General features: G+C 41.1%; 1 protein-coding gene across 10 annotated transcripts in view; it reads left to right on the forward strand.

The window, feature by feature from the left end:
* Positions 1-12,019, forward strand: part of RALB (RAS like proto-oncogene B) — a 75,176-nt gene extending 63,157 nt beyond the window's left edge. For 9 of the 10 annotated variants that reach the window (XM_059892181.1, XM_059892179.1, XM_059892174.1 and 6 more), the window contains 3 exons: positions 1,041-1,249; positions 7,035-7,212; positions 10,350-12,019. In XM_059892181.1, the coding sequence (XP_059748164.1) occupies positions 1,041-1,249; positions 7,035-7,212; positions 10,350-10,469 (507 nt within the window). In that variant the 3' untranslated portion in view covers positions 10,470-12,019. 10 annotated transcript variants of the gene reach the window in all.
* The last annotated feature ends 6,869 nt before the right edge of the window (positions 12,020-18,888 follow it).

Here is an 18,888-nt window from a genome sequence, read left to right on the forward strand (position 1 = left end):
GTCTGTAAATTAGATTCCTAGGAGGAGGACGAACCTTCTCCAACTTGATTAGGTGTTGCCATATTTGTCTCCATACAGACGATATTGTTGTCTCCTCCCACTAGCAATGTGCAAGAGGGCCTTTTCCCCAGAGTGTGTTGTCAGACTTTGGGATTTTTTGCCAGTCTGGTAGGTGAAAAATGGTATCTCTGTGTAGTTACCATTTTTGTTTTATTAGTGGGTATGAACATCTTTTCCTGTGTTTAGCATCACACATATTTATTTTTGTGTATTATTTGTCTGTTGCCACTTTTCCCCATCAGCTTGGTCTTTTGTCTCTCCCTGTTTCTAGTTAATATATAGCTCTTTGTGATACGGCTTTAAATACTTTTTCCCTGTTTGTCGTTTGTCTTTGTTTATAGTGTGTTGTGCCATACAGAAGTTTAAAAATTTTTTATGTAGTCTAATTTATCAATTTTTTCTTACATGGCTTCTGGATTTTGAGTCATAGTTAAAAAGGCCTTCCCCACTTCAAGGTAATAAAGGGATTTCACCCATGTTTTCTTCTAGTTCTTGAGTGTTTTGTTGTTAACATTTAATCTTGACCCATTTGGAGTTTATCTTGTTGTACAGTTATTTAAGCCTCTTGGTGCCTCTTGACCAATTACTTTTCAGATGAGTTTTACAATTCTGTTGATTATGAATAAGAGCTTCCATTTCTTACCTTCACCAGTGTTTAATTATAATTGTATACTGACAAGAATATTGCCAAGCATTCTGCTCTCTGCTTGGTGTCCTCATCTGTAAAATGGGAAATATCCGCTCTTACTGTTTTTAAACAAAAAATTTAAATGGTAGAATTGAAAGGAGCAAAGAACATAAATACTACGTAAGGGATTATCTTTATTTTATAGTGCCTTACACATGGTGTGATAATTATCCACACTCAGTACTCAGTTGATAATAAGCAAAGTGCCCATATATTGAAATTTATTTCTTTGGCAGCTTTTCTTCTCTCTTAGAACTTTGTTAATTACTGATCGTGTTGTCTGTTTGCTCAGTTTGTGGAGGACTATGAACCTACCAAGGCTGACAGTTACAGGAAGAAAGTGGTCCTCGATGGGGAAGAGGTGCAGATAGACATCCTGGACACGGCGGGACAGGAGGACTATGCGGCCATCCGTGACAACTACTTCCGGAGCGGGGAGGGCTTCCTGCTCGTGTTCTCCATCACCGAGCATGAGTCATTCACAGCAACTGCCGAATTCAGGTGCGTTTGACGAGAAATAGTCTCCAGCAGGCCCTGTGCCCTCGGTCATGTCTCAGCCTTGGAAGGAGTTTGGGGTTAAGCATACACCTCCAGGGTTGAGCCTTCTTATCAGGAAGAAATCTGTCTAAAGAACTTTCTGGGGCTTTATGGATCTTGGCACATTATAGCTCATCGTTTGTTATATTTTCTTTGGGCTTCCTCGGTTTATAATTTCCAAATATAAATGATCTTAATGAAGGATCTGTTGTCCCTAAAGAGGACAAAGCCATTCCATATAGTCAGGAACCTGTTAGTTTTCATGTAAATCCTGAGAGGCAGGGGTTGGTAAGAGTTAACGATCTTTACCTCTTTTCATAATTTTGCTAAAAAGTGAATAGTTCTGCTCTACTTTGAGGTTTCTGAGACCTCCGATGTCAGGAGACGGACGCCAGGGTCAGAGTGACTGTGTGCTGCTCCCATGGGACACGTAACCCATGGAGTGGGAAGCGCTGGCTTTCGGTCACACAGAGCCAGGCCTGAGTCCCTGCCCTGTCACAGTCTTGTGACCCAGGGCAAGTGTACTTAGTGTTCTGTTTCCTGTCCTGAACATCTCTTACTGATGAGATGAAATGCTGTTAGGCTAAATTTCCCAAGTAGAACCATCATTGTGTGGTGGCCTGTATCTTCTCACCATATGGGCACGTGGGGAGTGTTCACTGCCATCACTTATTTGAAATCATGAAATTCATTGTTATAAAGAAATAGTGAGTGTGCAGTGTGCGGGCTCAGTGCTCCAGGGATTCTAGCAGGTAAGATCTCTCTCTCTGCCCCATCCCCTTGCCATCTTTTACACACCTTGGTTTTTCATCCCCCCTCCTTGGAAGCAGACCTGTCCAGATGACTGTTCATATTTTTGGTTGCCAGGCATGGTTTGCAGGATATCTTAGTTCCCTGGCCAGGGACTGAACCCACAGTCCCTTGGCAATGAGAGTGCCACGTCCTAATCACTGGATGGCCAGGGGAGTCTCAGATGACTTTTTATTCTAAGAACCAAATCTAGAGGGGAAGAAGAAAACAGTGATTTGTTTTTTTCACTCTTTAGCAAGTTCTGGTCAGAAATGAAGGCCATAAGCCAAAGATGAAACTGAGGAAGCCAAAAATGCCCTCAAGGTGTGGAAGGAACATCAGTGAGCTGGGAGGGAGGCCTTGGGGACCCTTGCAGAGCAAGGGGAAAGGAGGCAGGTAGAGCCTCACTTTGTCATCCTCATGGTCTCTAGTCTCCCGAGGGTGAATATCAACAGTTCTCGGCAACTAGGGTGTGTGTGTTGTGAGCAGTTAAATGGCTAGGATTCCCTGGGAGAAATCCTGTGAATTTGGAGCTCTCTCTGACGTAGCCAGAGGTTTCCGAAAGTAGCCCCCATGTTCACAGCTAGGCCTGCCTCCGCACAGTCCCGCTGGATGCCTCCTTGAGGCAGAGCAGGGCAGCGCACACACCAGCTTGTCTCTCGCCCCGTCCTGAGTCTTTGCTTTCCCGTCGGCCCCAAGACTCCCCAGGAGGGGATGTGCTGACAGTAGAGGTCACCTCCGAGAGTAACAGGGCCACCATGTCCTGTCCCCAGGTCACCACAGGCACCTCCTCCTGGGAGAAAGACTTTGTTTGGAAAGAAGGGAAAGGACAAGTTAGTGCTTGCGGCTTGAACTCTGGGCAGTTAAAAGAAGAGCCCTAGAGCTGCCCAGGTTCCCACGGTGCACAGGATGCGTGTGGGCTATCTGAGCCCTTTTGGTTAAACTCAGGCACTTTGCGCCTGTTAGCAGTTTAAAAACAGCACTTCTGCATTTATCTTCCAAATGGAAAAGCCCCAACATAAATAAAACATTAATATACTATCTTTTCCTTGAAAGTTTTCCTGGACATAATCCATAAACTAGAGAAGTAGTTTTGTTACATCAGAACTTGGTGCTTGTTTATCAATGAGATCATTAGTCACGCTTCTGTAAACCTAATGAGCCAGAAAGCAGTCAGTTTTTATTGCTCATCATATATACTGACCACATAACTTCTAAACACAGCATGCTCTTTGACACCTGTGAAATGCAGGATGTGGCAAAACTACTTAGAGGCAATTTTCAAGCATCTACTTACTGTTTTTTCTTTTTCATTTTTCTTAAAGGGAAGGATATACATATTAGGAGTTTGGAATCCACACTACTGTATATAAATTAAACAACAAGGACCTACTGTATAGCACAGGAAACTATATTTAACATTTTGTAATAACCTGTAAGGGAAAAGAATATGAAAAGGAATATATATACAGCTGAATCACTTGATCATACAACTAAAAGTAACACAACACTAAATCAACTGGTGCTTCAACAAAAAAATGTGATATCTGGTACTTAAATTGACCGTATGGAAAAAATTTAAGTATTTTTATTATTATGAAATGTCACCCTATATTATATAAAAATCAATACAGATCTCCACAAAATGTTTTTGAAGGGGTCTTTTATAGAAGTAGACATGTTCCCCCTGGATCAAAATAATGGAAGTGGAATATTTACTTTTTTTAAATATGTGTTTTTGTTTTAATTTTATTTTTTAACCTTACAATATTGGTTTTGCCATATATCAACATGAATCTGCCACAGGTATACACATGTTCCCCATCCTGAACTCTCCTCCCTCCTCCCTCCCCGTACCATCCCTCTGGGTCGTCGCAGTGCACCAGCCCCAAGCATCCAGTATCTTGCATCGAACCTGGACTGGCGACTCGTTTTCATATATGATATTATACGTGTTTCAATGCCATTCTCCCAAATCATCCCACCCTCTCCTCTCCCACAGAGTCCAAAAGACTGTTCTATACATCAGTGTCTCTTTTGCTGTCTCATATACAGGGTTATTGTTACCATCTTTCTAAATTCCGTATATATGCGTTAGTATACTGTATTGGTGTTTTTCTTTCTGGCTTACTTCACTCTGTATAATAGGCTCCAGTTTCATCCACCTCATTAGAACTGATTCAAATGTATTCTTTTTAATGGCGGAGTAATACTCCATTGTGTATATGTACCACAGCTTTCTTATCCATTCATCTGCTGATGGGCATCTAGGTTGCTTCCATGTCCTGGCTATTATAAACAGTGCTGCGATGAACATTGGGGTACACATGTCTCTTTCAATTCTGGTTTCCTTAGTGTATATGCCCAGCAGTGGGATTGCTGGGTCTTAAGGCAGTTCTATTTCCAGTTTTTTAAGGAATCTCCACACTGTTCTCCATAGTGGCTGTACTAGTTTGCATTCCCACCAACAGTGTAAGAGGGTTCCCTTTTCTCCACACCCTCTCCAGCATTTATTGCTTGTAGACTTTTGGATTGCAGCCATTCTGACTGGTGTGAAATGGTACCTCATAGTGGTTTTGATTTGCATTTCTCTGATAATGAGTGATGTTGAGCATCTTTTCATGTGTTTGTTAGCCATCTGTGTGTCTTCTTTGGAGAAATCTCTATTTAGTTCTTTGGCCCATATTTTGATTGGGTCATTTCTTTTTCTGGAATTGAGCTGTAGGAGTTGCTTGTATATTTTTGAGATTAGTTGTTTGTTGCTTCATTTGCTATTATTTTCTCCCATTCTGAAGGCTGTCTTTTCACCTTGCTTATAGTTTCCTTTGATGTGCAGAAGCTTTTAAGTTTAATTAGGTCCCATTTGTTTATTTTTGCTTTTATTTCCAATATTCTGGGAGGTGGGTCATAGAGGATCCTGCTATGATATATGTTGGAGAGTGTTTTGCCTATGTTCTCCTCTAGGAGTTTTATAATTTGAGGTTTTTTGTATTTCCATACAAATTGTGAGGTTTTTTGTATTTCCATACAAATTGTGAAATTATTTGTTCTATCTCTGTGAAGAATACCGTTGGTAGCTTGATAGGGATTGCATTGAATCTGTAAATTGCTTTGGGTAGTATACTCATTTTCACTATATTTATTCTTCCAATCCATGAACATAGTATATTTCTCCATCTATTAGTATCCTCTTTGATTTCTTTCACCAGTGTTTTATAGTTTTCTATATATAGGTCTTTAGTTTCTTTAGGTAGATATATTCCTAAGTATTTTATTCTTTTTGTTGCAATGGTGAATGGAATTGTTTCCTTAATTTCTCTATTTTCTCTAGCAATCAGAATCCAACAACACATTAAAAAGATCATACACCATGACCAAGTGGGCTTTATCCCAGGGATGCAAGGATTCTTCAATATCCGCAAGTCAATCAATGTAATACACCACATTAACAAATTGAAAAATAAAAACCATATGATTATCTCAATAGATGCAGAGAAAGCCTTTGACAAAATTCAACATCCATTTATGATAAAAACTCTCCAGAAAGCAGGAATAGAAGGAACATACCTCAACATACTAAAAACTATATATGACAAACCCACAGCAAACATTATACTCAATGGTGAAAAATTGAAAGCATTTCCCCTAAAGTCAGGAACAAGACAAGGGTGCCCACTTTCACCATTACTATTCAACATAGTTTTGGAAGTTTTGGCCACAGCAATCAGAGCAGAAAAAGAAATAAAAGGAATCCAAATTGGAAAAGAAGAAGTAAAACTCTCACTGTTTGCAGACGACATGATCCTCTACATAGAAAACCCTAAAGACTCCACCAGAAAATTACTAGAACTAATCAATGACTATAGTAAAGTTGCAGGATATAAAATCAACACACAGAAACATATGATTTTTAAAAAATAATTTTAGAAAGCTGATTATTTTTAGTAGAGGTCAAGTCTGATGTGCTACAGGTAACGGTTACTTTAGAGAAGATGTTTTTGAAGTACTTTTCCGTAGGCCTTGGAGTATTTAATTTTCTCCCACCACTTTGTAGTAGAAAAATTATGCACATTGAAGTAGGGTTCCTGCCTCACAGAACTAGGGGGAAGGGCAGGGGGGCCACACATGCAGATTAGAGTTGAAGCAAGAGTTTTACAAACCATACTTACTGTTATTACTTGAGCATCTCTCTGGTGTTTCTTTGCTTTTTTGTAATATTCTATTTCACTGAGGTAAAAAGAATTACCAGTTGTACTTGCTACACTGATTTCATGGTCTGCTAATAGACTGTTCCTTTCTATATTCCTGTGGCTCAGACAGTAAAGAATCTGCCTGCAATGCAGGAGACCTGGGTTTGATCCCTGGGTTGGAATTAAGGGAATTTCAACTGGGTTGGGAAGATCCCCTGGAGAAGGAAATGGCTACCAACTCCAGTATTCTTGCTTGGAGAATCCCATGGACAGAGGAGCCTGGAGAGCAACAGTCCATGGGATCACGAGTCAGACGTGACTTTACAACTTACCACTTGAACTTTCTATATTCTTACAAAGAAATGACTTTTTTTCTCCCAATGTAATTATTATGCATTTTGTATATAAAGATATTTCTTTTATCTGATTTCTATCCCAGAGGGTCCCAAGTTTTCCCTTTTTTGGTTTTGTTTTTGCAGAAGCATAAATTGGGGATGCTGTTGAAGTGCAAAATCCTGGGCTCCTACCCAGACATTTACTTATGGGCCCAGGAACCTGCATTTGTAATGCGCACCCCGAGTAACTCTAGTGTAGCAAACTGAAACCAGACTTGAGGAACTCCAGTTAACCACAGGGTGGAGGGGGTGCTTCCTCAGGAGGGGCTGTAAATGGCAGCTCCCTCAGCCATGCCCACTGTCTTGCCTGGGTTGGCAGAACTGGGCTCTTCATCCAGCCTTCTTAGCTGCTTTCTTCTTGATCCACCACCACAGGGAACAGATCCTCCGCGTTAAAGCTGAAGAAGATAAAATCCCACTGCTCGTCGTGGGGAACAAGTCTGACCTGGAGGAGCGGAGGCAGGTGCTAGTGGAGGAGGCCAGGGCCAAGGCCGAGGAGTGGGGTGTGCAGTACGTGGAGACCTCGGCCAAGACACGGGCCAACGTGGACAAGGTGGGTCGTCCCCCGCCCACCATCTGCTGCTTGTAGGGGAGCTGCTCTGGGGAGACCGGGGTGGCGGGGTGGGGAACGGATCCTAGCATCAGGACGAGAAGCACAGGGATGGTCCAACCCACACGCCAGCCTTTGTCAGGTGCGTGCCTTTGGCCAAATGGAAGCCCAGTGGGTGAGGCTGTGGCTGTGGAGGCCCTGTCCTTGCACACTCTGGGGGCAGGGCTGGCTGTGTCAGGTGCCCTCTTGGTTTTGCTCTTATTGACGGATTGGGTGGGCTTCCCTGATAGCTCAGTTGGTAAAGAATCCACCTGCAATATAGGAGACCCCGGTTCAATTTCTGGGCCGGGAAGATCTGCTGGAGAAGGGACAGGCTACCCATTCCAGTATTCTTGGGCTTCCCTTGTGGCTCAGCTGATAAATAATCCACCTGCAATGCGGGATACCTGGGTTCGATCCCTGGGTTGGGAAGATCCATTGGAGAAGGGAAAGGCTACCCACTCCAGTATTCTGGCCTGGAGAATTCTGTGGACTTTACAGTCCATGGGGTTGCAAAGAGTTGGACACCACTGACTGACTTTCACTTTTCACTTTCACGAATTGGATAGATTGTCCTTTTCACCTTCCTATCCCCCTGTAGAGCCCAGGAGTCCTGTCTTTATAACTTAGTCCCTGCATCATAGTTTCTCCCAGGAATTGGCTCTTTAGGGAACTCTCTCTTCCTCAGCCCCAGAGTACTTTCTCATTCAAACGCCTGTAGCTAAAGAAAGGATAACCTTGACAGTGATAAATACCAACAGTTGAAAAACCACCTTCCAGCGATGCAAGGCCTTTTAAATGTATTATTGTATTTTTTTGGCCATGCTGGGTCTTCACTGCTGTGTGGGCTTTTCTCTAGATGCAAGGAGTGGGGGTACTCTTCATTGCAGTGCATGGGCTCTATGGTGTGTGGGCTCAGTAGTTGTGGTTCCCAGGCTATAGGGCACGGGCTCAATAGTTGTGGTGCACACAGGCTCAGTTGCTCTTTGGCATATGGGATCTTCCGGGATCAGGGATCGAACCCATGTCTCCTGCATTGGGGGGTAGATTCTTTACCACTGAGCCACAAGGGAAGCCCTTTAACACGTTATTGAGTAGACACATATTATAGCAACAGGCGTTAGTTTCTACAAAGATCTGTTTGTCAACAATGTGTTTTTTGGAAGAAAAAAAAAGTTCACAGTGGTCACCCCAGAGCATCTAAAGCTGAGACTTTCTCTCTGCCGTCACCCTGTTCCTCAGCTCTGACATCATAACATGGCTCCCGTAAAACCTACACATATGGCTTTGCAGCCAAGTAGTGGACACATCTGCTCCATCTGCACAGCATCTGAATCCCCCCCCACTTCATTCTCACTTCTCCTTTGCTTCTTTCCTAAAGAGCAAGAAATCTGATACCAAGCGCTATTGTAGCCAGCTGGAAGATTTAGGATGTTGGTGTCAGGAGGGCTTCACTCTGGAAGCCTCTCCAACAACATAAATCTGTTTAATTGTGTCTCGAGTGTGAAGCAGGTTCCTTCGGCAGCTCCTTTTTCTCTGTTAGCTCTTACGTTGATTGTTGTGTGTTTCCAAATCTTTCCATTTTTATCAAATAGTTTTCTAGCCATAGAATTACAACACACAGGAAATCCAGTCACATACTTCATTTTTTAAAAATCAAGATGACTTGCTGGGCATGGAACTGTGGACGTGGGGAGCAGGGGCTGTCACAGAGCGGTTTGTCATCTGCCCTTCCTGCCCCGACCTGCTGGACCTGCCAAACAGGAACCAGCAGAAACTGATGACCAACAGGCAGCATTGTATTCACTTGTCAACAGTTCACAGGGAAGGGGATTGTTGATAAGACTGGCCAGTGAACAGCTTGGTCAACATTTGATGCTGGACATACACCCTTCCCCCTTCTGCCTTTTGCTGTTAGAAAATCCAGCAATATTTGAAGCTGTTCTCAGTCACTATTGGGCTTCCCTGGTAAAGAATCCACCTGCAGTGCAGGAGACCTGGGTTTGACCCCTGGGTTGGGAAGATTGCCCTGGAGAAGGAGATGGCTACCTACTTTAGTATTCTTGTCTGGAGAATCCCATGGACAGAGGAGCCTGGCAGGCTACAGTCCATGGGGTTACGAAGAGTCAGACAAGACTGAGCAACTGACACTTCAGCCACTATTGGGCGGAGCAAGGGGTGTGCTTTCCTGAGAGACTGAAGGGAAGGAAGGGATACTTAGGTTAGCCTGATCCAGTTTGGGGGATCCTTCACTATACCCTGAACTGTGGTGAGTGCCTGTGGAGCCCTCATTCAGAAAGCTTGATCTCACTTTCCCTAGGAAAGTAACAGGAGTCTGTTGTTCTGTGCAAGTGTCCAAAGGTAAAAGCCTACTCTGAGTCTCACATTTGGCATCTTCTCCATGAGAAATCATGAACCTTTCTTTGTAGGAGGTGTATAATCAGTACCCAGGCATGGGTGCTGGGAGCAGATGATGACAATCCGTATCTAAGTAACACACTAGCATTCACAGTAGGTCTCATCAGCTCCTGAAGAAGCCCCTTTAGCTGACATCAGGGAGTGGAGGCGCAGGTGTGGGAGGAGGGGACAGGTTGCTCTTTCTGCTTCTCCCCGACCCCTGAGAACGCAAGTCTGCTGCTTGGGGCTCATGATGAGGTTCCTGCCTTTAGGGTTCATTGTTTCAGGAGTGGGTACTCGTGCCTTCCTTCCGTCTCCTGGTGCTTGGGAGGTACTGGGAGGTTTGAGGACTGTTATCACTCTCAGTGTCTGTAAGTTTCACAAATTGCTGTGGCTCAGTCCGGTGATGTTTTATCCCTCATCATACTTACCCCGAGAACAGCTTTTATCATTCTGCAGTAAGCCACTGGATGCAAGAACAGCGTGATGCTTCTGTCCGTGTGATGTGAGCAGAGATATCTCCTTTGTAGAACCAGAAAATGCTTTTAATGTTAATTGTTCTCCTTTGCTTTAAACCTTTTGTTTTTGATGACCCATGGTTTCTAAGAATACATTTGGCTTGATGCTTTAAAATGTGACCACATATCCTGCTTGGTCAAACTGCTTCATTACATCATGAAATGGCTTTTTCCTCCCCACCCCAGGTGTTCTTTGACCTCATGAGAGAGATCAGGACAAAGAAGATGTCAGAAAACAAAGATAAGAATGGCAAGAAAAGCAGCAAGAACAAGAAAAGTTTTAAAGAAAGATGTTGCTTACTGTGAAGGCCCAGGTGCTGGACCAAGTGGGTCGCCACTGAGGACCGAGGGCGGGTTCCTTGAGACAAGACTTCCGTTGACCTCTCAGCCTGTTCCTGTGCTCCCCAACCTCCTTCACACACACTTCTGTAAATGGGGAAAAATATCTGTGACTCGTTGGCTGGCAGAAGAAATAAGTCCTTGACCCTGCCGTGGGATGGCTCCTTTGTCAGGAGGTTGCAGAGATTGATCTCTCTTTTCCTCCCTAAAGTTAACCATGAATGTAGTGCAGGGGTTAGCCAAGTGTAGTTAAAAAGACTGTCCTTGTTTCTTCTTTTTTACCCCAGTTTGATGACATTAGTATCTCCTGCTTTGAAATAAAAATGTCTTATTAGCTCTTGAGAGGCAAGGAGTGGGGTGAGACTCCCCCTGCTCTTGTCAGCTCCACAGTAGTTCTCAGAAACACCCATTAGGTTCTAATGATGCTGGAAAATTCAGAGACTTTTTGGATAAGTCTTTTGGCCATACCCTGTGGACTGGAAGCAGAGCTAAAAAAAAAAAAAAAGAAATTTTTGAGTTGGGCCAAGCAGGTCAATACCAAGCTCAGAAATCCTTCTCAGTATGAAAGTTGCATTCTTCAGAGTTAAGTATCAGCCAGTCATAGGCTGTGCTGGTTCCTCTTCTGTAGCATCCTGATTTTTGTGAAGGAGCTTATTTTTAATAAAGGAAGATTCAAGATCAGTATACTTTATAATAAATGAAGATACAAGATCAATATACTTTATAAATGATACTTTTCTAATAAGAATTAAAAAAATCCTTTGGCCAAATCCTCTCCTCATTGCCAGTCGTGAGGTCCCGCCCCTGCTCCTCTACCCGTAACCAGCACACTCCATCCTGACCATCTCCTTGCTGCAGAGGCTGAGAGGACCTTTTCTCTTGTTTTCTTTCAGTGTATCCTCAGTTCTTCTGAAGTACGTGATGAGTTAAAACTGTGTTCTGAACTGAAGCCAGAGCTGTGCCACACACCTGGCTACCTCTCGTACAATTGCTCAGTAAATGCTGAATTTAAAATCAGAAGAAGTGGAACAGGATAAGAAAAGCCAGTGCCCCTTCACATCTGAGAGCTGGTTGCTGTATCTAATATAAATTTGTTTCTGAGACAACCATCTAGTTAAAAAAGAAAGATTTTTATGGATGACATATCATTCATCTTTTTTTGTGTCAATATTCTAAATTCAGCAATCAGAAAGTTTTTCATCAGGAAAAGATGACTGATAGAAACCTAGTACTCAGCATATTTTTCCCCATTTTTCAGAAGTGACATTTCACATAGGTGCCAAAAGTGAATTGGGGCGGGGAGAATGGGAACCTTTGGAATTTATGGTTATTACAGAAATTGTAGAAATTATGATCTGACTGGAAAACAACCTTGTTATCACCTCCCAAAGAATCATGGGCTTTTTTCAATTAAAAAAAAAGCAGAAATTCAGAGTTTTTCAGAATTGAAGCCTTTTTATTTTATCCTTTTGTCATACATGTGAAATATAAGTATTAAACAAATTGACCACAAATTATTCTTTATTGTTCTTATTAGATGTTCTACAAACTTTATTTCAATTTTTTTTTGAATTGTGCTGTGGGAAATAAATTTTTTGATATAAACAGTAATTTTAACTAAATCTTTCCTTTGGGAGAGATGACTCTTCCTAAAATTTAAAAAAGTTGAAGGTAATCACATTGTTGAATTTTTTTAAACCATCTTTTCTTTTCATCAGTTTGTCACCTTTTGACATCAGTTCCAGTTGAGAGTAGGAAGGTTTGGAACGTACAAATTAATTAAGTGTGGTATGAATTGTTGCATCCTATGGAAATTATTCTTGGTGTATGCCAATAGTATATTTATGAAATTATGTTTAATGGGACAGCAATCAGAAATGGATCTTCCCAACACAATAATTTTTATAGTTGAGATTCTCATAGAAAAATAAGTAATGTTATTTATAAATTTGAAACATAGTCCTTGCTAAAGGACTAGATACTGTATCTGTAGCCTAACATCATTTTCCTGAAATCTTCCTTCTAGACATATCTGAACACCTACTTGGTGTCAGGCTGTGTCCCAGGTGCTGAGATACTGTGTTGAACAAGATAGGCCAGAGCTTGATTCTCCTGGAGCTTAACCTTTAGTGAGGAAAGAGACAAGTGAAACTATCATAGCTCTGATGACCATAAAACTGGGTAAAAGGAAATGTTCCTGGGCCATAGAGCTGATTTCAGTTGGGATGGTCAACAAGTTTGTGCAATGTCACTACATTCATTAAGAGACCTGAATGAGCCACCTAAGCTCCGAGGCTCGGGTGCAGCTGGTCCAGAGGTCATAAGCTCAGGAAAAAGCCCCAAAGACTAGCAGATGGCCACAGTGTGATGAGTGGCAGAGTAGCAGAAAAAGGTGTAACAGGCTATAGTTCTATAAAGTGATGTAGAGGAAAAATACCCACACATATCAGTTTCCTACAAGTGTCCTAGTTCATCGAATATCATATACTACTGATTTTAAGACATCACCATAATCTATGTACCATTAAGAAAAAGCCTGCCAATTGTGTGAATCCATCCTGATTTCAGTGACATGAATACATGGGGGAAAAAGGATGCTTTAGATTAGGTGAAAAGGATATGTAAATTTACACTGAGATATAAAATTCACCTCTATTGGTCTAAACACGGTATTATAATACTATAGAAGCTTAACCATGGATAAGTATTAACAGTGCGGAAGCACCCGAAGTTGAGGTGGGACCCAGAACAGCACCAACAACAGTGCACCCTGTGAGCCTGCACAACTCATGAAAGGGGACACAGGGCACACTCACAGGTGAGCAGCTCCCCTGGAGGAACACTCAGTGGCTCCTCTCCCAGTGGGAGCTCTCCAGTCCCACTTAGCTCCCATCACAGCGCAGAAACCAGTCTGGGGGCTTCTATTCCAACAACTAGAGAGTAGAAGCAGATCCTGCCACTGGCAGGGCTGTGACAACCACAGAGCAAAGAGAAGGCCCTGCTAACCACGAGCGTCATACCTTCCAAGAGGCGGCAGGCATTCACACTAAACCAGCCCTGGTGCCAAAAATGCTAAACCCACACAGGCTACACAGGTACTTGTGTAGGGCAGATAAATACCCTTCCAAGACCATGGTAACTGCTTCTCCTAAACTTATGGAGTAAGAGAAATGTAAGTAAAATGGGGAAGTAGAGGAAACATTCCTAGTTAAAAGGTCAAGAAAACTCGCCTGAAAAAACAATCTCTTCAGTCTATTGGACACTGAGTTCAAAAAAGAGGTAATGAAAATACTGAAGGGATTAAGAAAGGTAATCAATAGAAATGCATATTATTGTAAAAAAAGAACTAGAAACTACAAGGGGGAGTCAATAAAAACTAGAAATTTATTGAAATGAAAACTGAGCTAAAGGCTATGAATAGCAGATTGAATAATGCAGAAAAAGGAATAAGTGCTCTGAAAGAGTAATGGAAATTACCCAATCATAACAGTAGACAGAAAGCCAATCTTAAAAAATTAATATGAGACCTATGTGTCAATATATGTGTATTATGGATTCCAGAAGGAGAAAAAAAGGGATAGAAATGTTTTTAAAGAAATTATGGCTGAAAATGTCCCAAACCTAAAGAGGAAACAGATATCCAGGTACAGAAAGCACTGTCTGTCTGTGCTCAGTCGCTCAGTTGTGTCCAACTCTTTCTGACACCATTGACTGCAGTCTGCCAGGCTCCTCTGTCAATGGAACTCTCCAGACAAGAATAGTGGAGTAAGTTGCCTTTCTCTTCTCCAGGGCATCTTCCCAAGCCAGGGATTGAGCATGCAAAGCACAGAGGGCCCCAAACAAGATGAACCCAAACATGCCTACACCAAGACGGATTATAATTAAAACGGATTCTCAAGGAAGCAAAATAAAAACAAACGGTTAATTACCAGGAAGTGCCCATAAGGCTGTCAGCTGATTTCTCTACAGAAATGTTGCAGGCAAAGAGGGAATTGCAAAATATATTCAAAGTCTTGAAACAGAAAAATGTGCAGCCTAGGATACTCTACCCAGCAAGATTATCATTTGGAAGAAGAGAGAAAGAACTTCTCAGAAGGCAAAACCTAATAAGAATACAGTAATATTAAAATATTCCCAAAGGAAATATTGGAAGGTCTTTTTAAATAGAAAAGATGCAAGAAGCTATAGGAAAGAGGAACTCACAATTGAAAAATAAATTACTTGAATAAGCCAGTATACAGATTAAAAGGAAAAAAATCAGAATTCTAGTGAAAGCAATGATAAGCACAATGAATAGTAAAATGATAAATATGAAGATGTAAGGGAAGACATCAAATCATAAAATGTGGAGGAGAAGAGTAAGAAAATTTGTAGATTTTTTTTTTAAAATGTGTTTTAGTCGATCTATACGATAGATATCTATACGACTATCAATCTAAATCAAGTGGATATAGGAAGGAGTTAACATGCTTGAAAGACAGCATAACCACAAATGAAAAAAATATAATCGATTCATAAACACCAAGAAGAACACAAACATAAAAAAAATCAACAAACATAACATCAAACCACAAAAGGAAAAAAGGAACAAAGAAGAAATATAGAATCAATTGGAAAACAAGGTTGAAATGGCAATGAACAATGTATTTATCAATAATTACCTTAAATGTCAGTGGATTAAATGCACCAATCAAGAGACACACAGTGGCAGACTGGATAATAAAACAAGAGTCTACAATATGCTGCCTACAAGAGGTTCACTTTAGGGCAAAAGACACAGACTGAAAGTGGGGGGATGGAAAAAGGATATCTCAGCAAAGGGAAATGACAAGAAAGCAGTGTCACACACTCATATCAGACTAACACAAATGCCGTAAAGAAGGAAACTAATGATAACAAGATCAATACAAGAAGAGGATGTTATGTGTGTCAATGTATACGCGCCCAATATAGGAGCACCCAAAGACATAAATGCTAACAGATAGAAAGGAAGAAACTGACAGGAATACAACAACAGGAGACTTGTACCTCCCACTCATACCAGTGGAGGGATCCTCTAGACAGAATATCGATAAGCAACAGAGATCCAAAATGATACACTAGAACAGTTAGATTTTTTACATTTTTCAGGACATTACATCCGAAAGAAAAATATATTCTTTTCAAGTGCACATGGGAAATTGTCTAGAATTGACTACATACTAGGGCACCATGTAGAAATTAGTTCAAGTATACTTTCTGACCACAATGGGGAAACTATAAATCAACCTCAGAAAAAGAAATGAGAAGAAATGACTAGAGGAGACTAAACAACATGCTACTAGGAAAACCAGTGCGTTGATGAGAAAATCAAAGAGGAAATTAAAAATACCTTGAGACAATGAAAACAACCATGCAAAATCTACGGGATGCAACAAAAGCAGTTCTTAAAAGGGAAGTTTATAGCCAAATAAGCCTTCTCTAAGAAACAAGAAAAACCTCAACCTTACCTCCCACCTAAAAGAATTAGAAAAAGGAGAACAAACAGAACTTAAAGTCAGCAGAAGGAAGGAAATAACCAAGATCAGAGAGGAAATGAATAGAGATTTTGAAAACAAAAGAAAAAACTCAACAAAACAACCAAGAGCTGGTTCTTTGATAGGGTAAACAAAATAGACAAACCTCTGGCCAGGTTCACCAAGAAGAAAAGAGATAGAACCCAAGTAAACAAAATAAGAAATGAAAAATGAGTAATACCAACTGATAGTGTAAATACACAAAAAAAACAGAATAATATGAACAACTAAATACCAACAAATTTGACAACCTAGAAGAAATGGACAAGTTTATAGAAACAGCCCACGTAAACTGTATCAAGAAATAGATAATTTGAACAGACTGATCACTAGAAGTGAAATAGAATCTGTAATTACAAAAAAAAAAAAAGGCAACATAAAACCATCTCCTGACAAACAAAAGTCCAGGACAAGATGGCTTCATAGGTGAATTCTACTAAACATACAGAGACTAATTTATACTGATCGTTCTCAAACTCTTCCAAAAGACTGAAGAGGAAGGAATACTCCCAAAGACCTGTGAAGCCACCATCACCCTCAATAACCAAACCAAAGATACCAGCAAAAAAGAAAATTACAGGCCATATATTATCTTTAGTTTATATAGATGCAAAAATTCTTAAGAAAATGTTAGCAAATTCAACAATGCATTGAAAAGACCAAATACCATGACCAAGTAGGATTCATCTCAGGATCATAAGGATGGTTCAACATACGCAAATCAATCAATGTGATACACCACATCAACAAAAGACAAAAACCACAGAATCATCTCAATACATGCAGAAGCAGCACTGGACAAAATTCAACATCCATTCATGATAAAAACTCTAACCAAAGTGGGAATAGAGGGAATATATATCTCAACATAATAAAAGCCAGCTATGACAAACCCACAGTCAGTGTAATACTCAATGGTCAAAAGCCTTCCCAATAAAATCTGGAATATGACAAGGATGTCCACTCTCATCACATCTCTTCAATGTATTACTGGAAGTTCTAGCCACAAACAAGGAAAAGAGATAAAAGGTATCCAAATTAGAAAAGAAGATGTAAAACTGTCACTGTATGCAGATGACATGATACTATATTTAGAAAACACTAAAGGAACCAGAGATCAAACTGCCAACACCTGTTTGATCATTGAAAAAGCATAGGAGTTCCAAAAAAACATCTACTTTTGCTTTACTGACTACGCCAAAACCTCTGTGTGGATCACAACAAACTATGGAAAATTCTTATAGAGATGGGAATACCAGACCACCTGACCTGCCTCCTGAGAAATCTGTATGCAGGTCAAGAAGCAACAGTTAGAACCGGACAAGGAACAATGGACTGGTTCCAAACGGAAAGGAGTATGTCAAGGCTGTGTATTGTCACTCTGCTTATTTAACTTATATGCAAAGTACATCATGCAGAATGCCAGGCTGGATGAAGCACAAGCTGGAATCAAGATTGCCAGGAAAAATATCAATAACTTCAGATATGCAAATGATACCACCATTATGGCAGAAAGTGAAGAACTGAAGAGCCTCTTGATGAAAGTGAAAGAGGAGAGTGAAAAAGTTGGCTTAAAGCTCAACATTCAGAAAACTAAGATCATGGCATCTGGTCCCATCACTTCATGGCAGATAGATGGGGAAACAATGAAAACAATGAGAGACTTTATTTTTTGGGCCTCCAAAATCACTGCAGATGGTGACTGTAGCCATGAAATTAAAAGAGGCTTGCTCCTTGGAAGAAAAGCTATGACCAACCTAGACAGCATATTCAAAAGCAGAGACATTACTTTGCCAAAAAAGGTCCATCTAGTCAAGGCTATGGTTTTTCCAATAGTCATGTATGGATGTGAGAGTTGGACTATAAAGAAAGCTGAGCACCAAAGAATTGATGCTTTTGAACTGTGGTGTTGGAGAAGACTCTTGAGAGTCCCTTGGACTGCAAGGGGATCCAACCAGTCCATCCTAAAGGAAATCAGTCCTGAATATTCATTGGGAGGACTGATGCTGAAACTGAAACTCCCAATACTTTGGCTACCTGATGTGAAGAACTGACTTATTTGAAAAGACCCTGATGCTAGGAAAGATTGAAGGAGGGAGGAGAAGGGGACGACAGAGGATGAGATGGTTGGATGGCATCACCAACTAGATGGATATGAGTTTGAGCAAGCTCTGGGAGTTGGTGATGGACAGGGAGGCCTGGCATGCTGCAGTCCATGGGGTCGCAAAGAGTCAGACACGACTGAGCAACTGAACTGAATTGAACTGAATGTGCCCAGTGTGTAGGAGCCATAAAAGGGGAAATCAACAGTAACACAACAATAGTGGGGGACTTTAACATCCCACTTACACCAATGGACAGATCATCCAGACAGAGAATTAATAAGGAAATCTAAGCTTTACACGACACATTAGACCAGACAGATCTAATTGATATTTAGAAGATATTGCATCCAAAAGCAGCAGTATACACTTTCTTCTCAAGTACACATGGAAAATTCTCTAAGATAGATCACGTCTTGGGTTACAAATCAAGCCTTGGTAAATTTAAGAAAACTGAAATTGTATCAAGCATCTTTTCCAACCACAACACTATGAGATTAGAAATCAATTACACGAAAAAGCCTGTGAAAGTCACAAACATGTGGTGCCTGAACAATATGCTACTAATAACCAAGAGGGGAAGACTTCCCTGGTGGTCTAATGGTTAAAAATCCATCTTCCAATGCAGGGGACACAGATTTGATCTGTGTTCAGGGAACCAAGATCCCACATACTGTGAAGCAACTAAGCCTGCACACTGCAATTAGGGCCTGCGCACCACAGCTACTG

The sequence above is a fragment of the Bos taurus genome, chromosome 2, assembly GCF_002263795.3.
Source record: "Bos taurus isolate L1 Dominette 01449 registration number 42190680 breed Hereford chromosome 2, ARS-UCD2.0, whole genome shotgun sequence".
NCBI lineage: Eukaryota > Metazoa > Chordata > Mammalia > Artiodactyla > Bovidae > Bos > Bos taurus.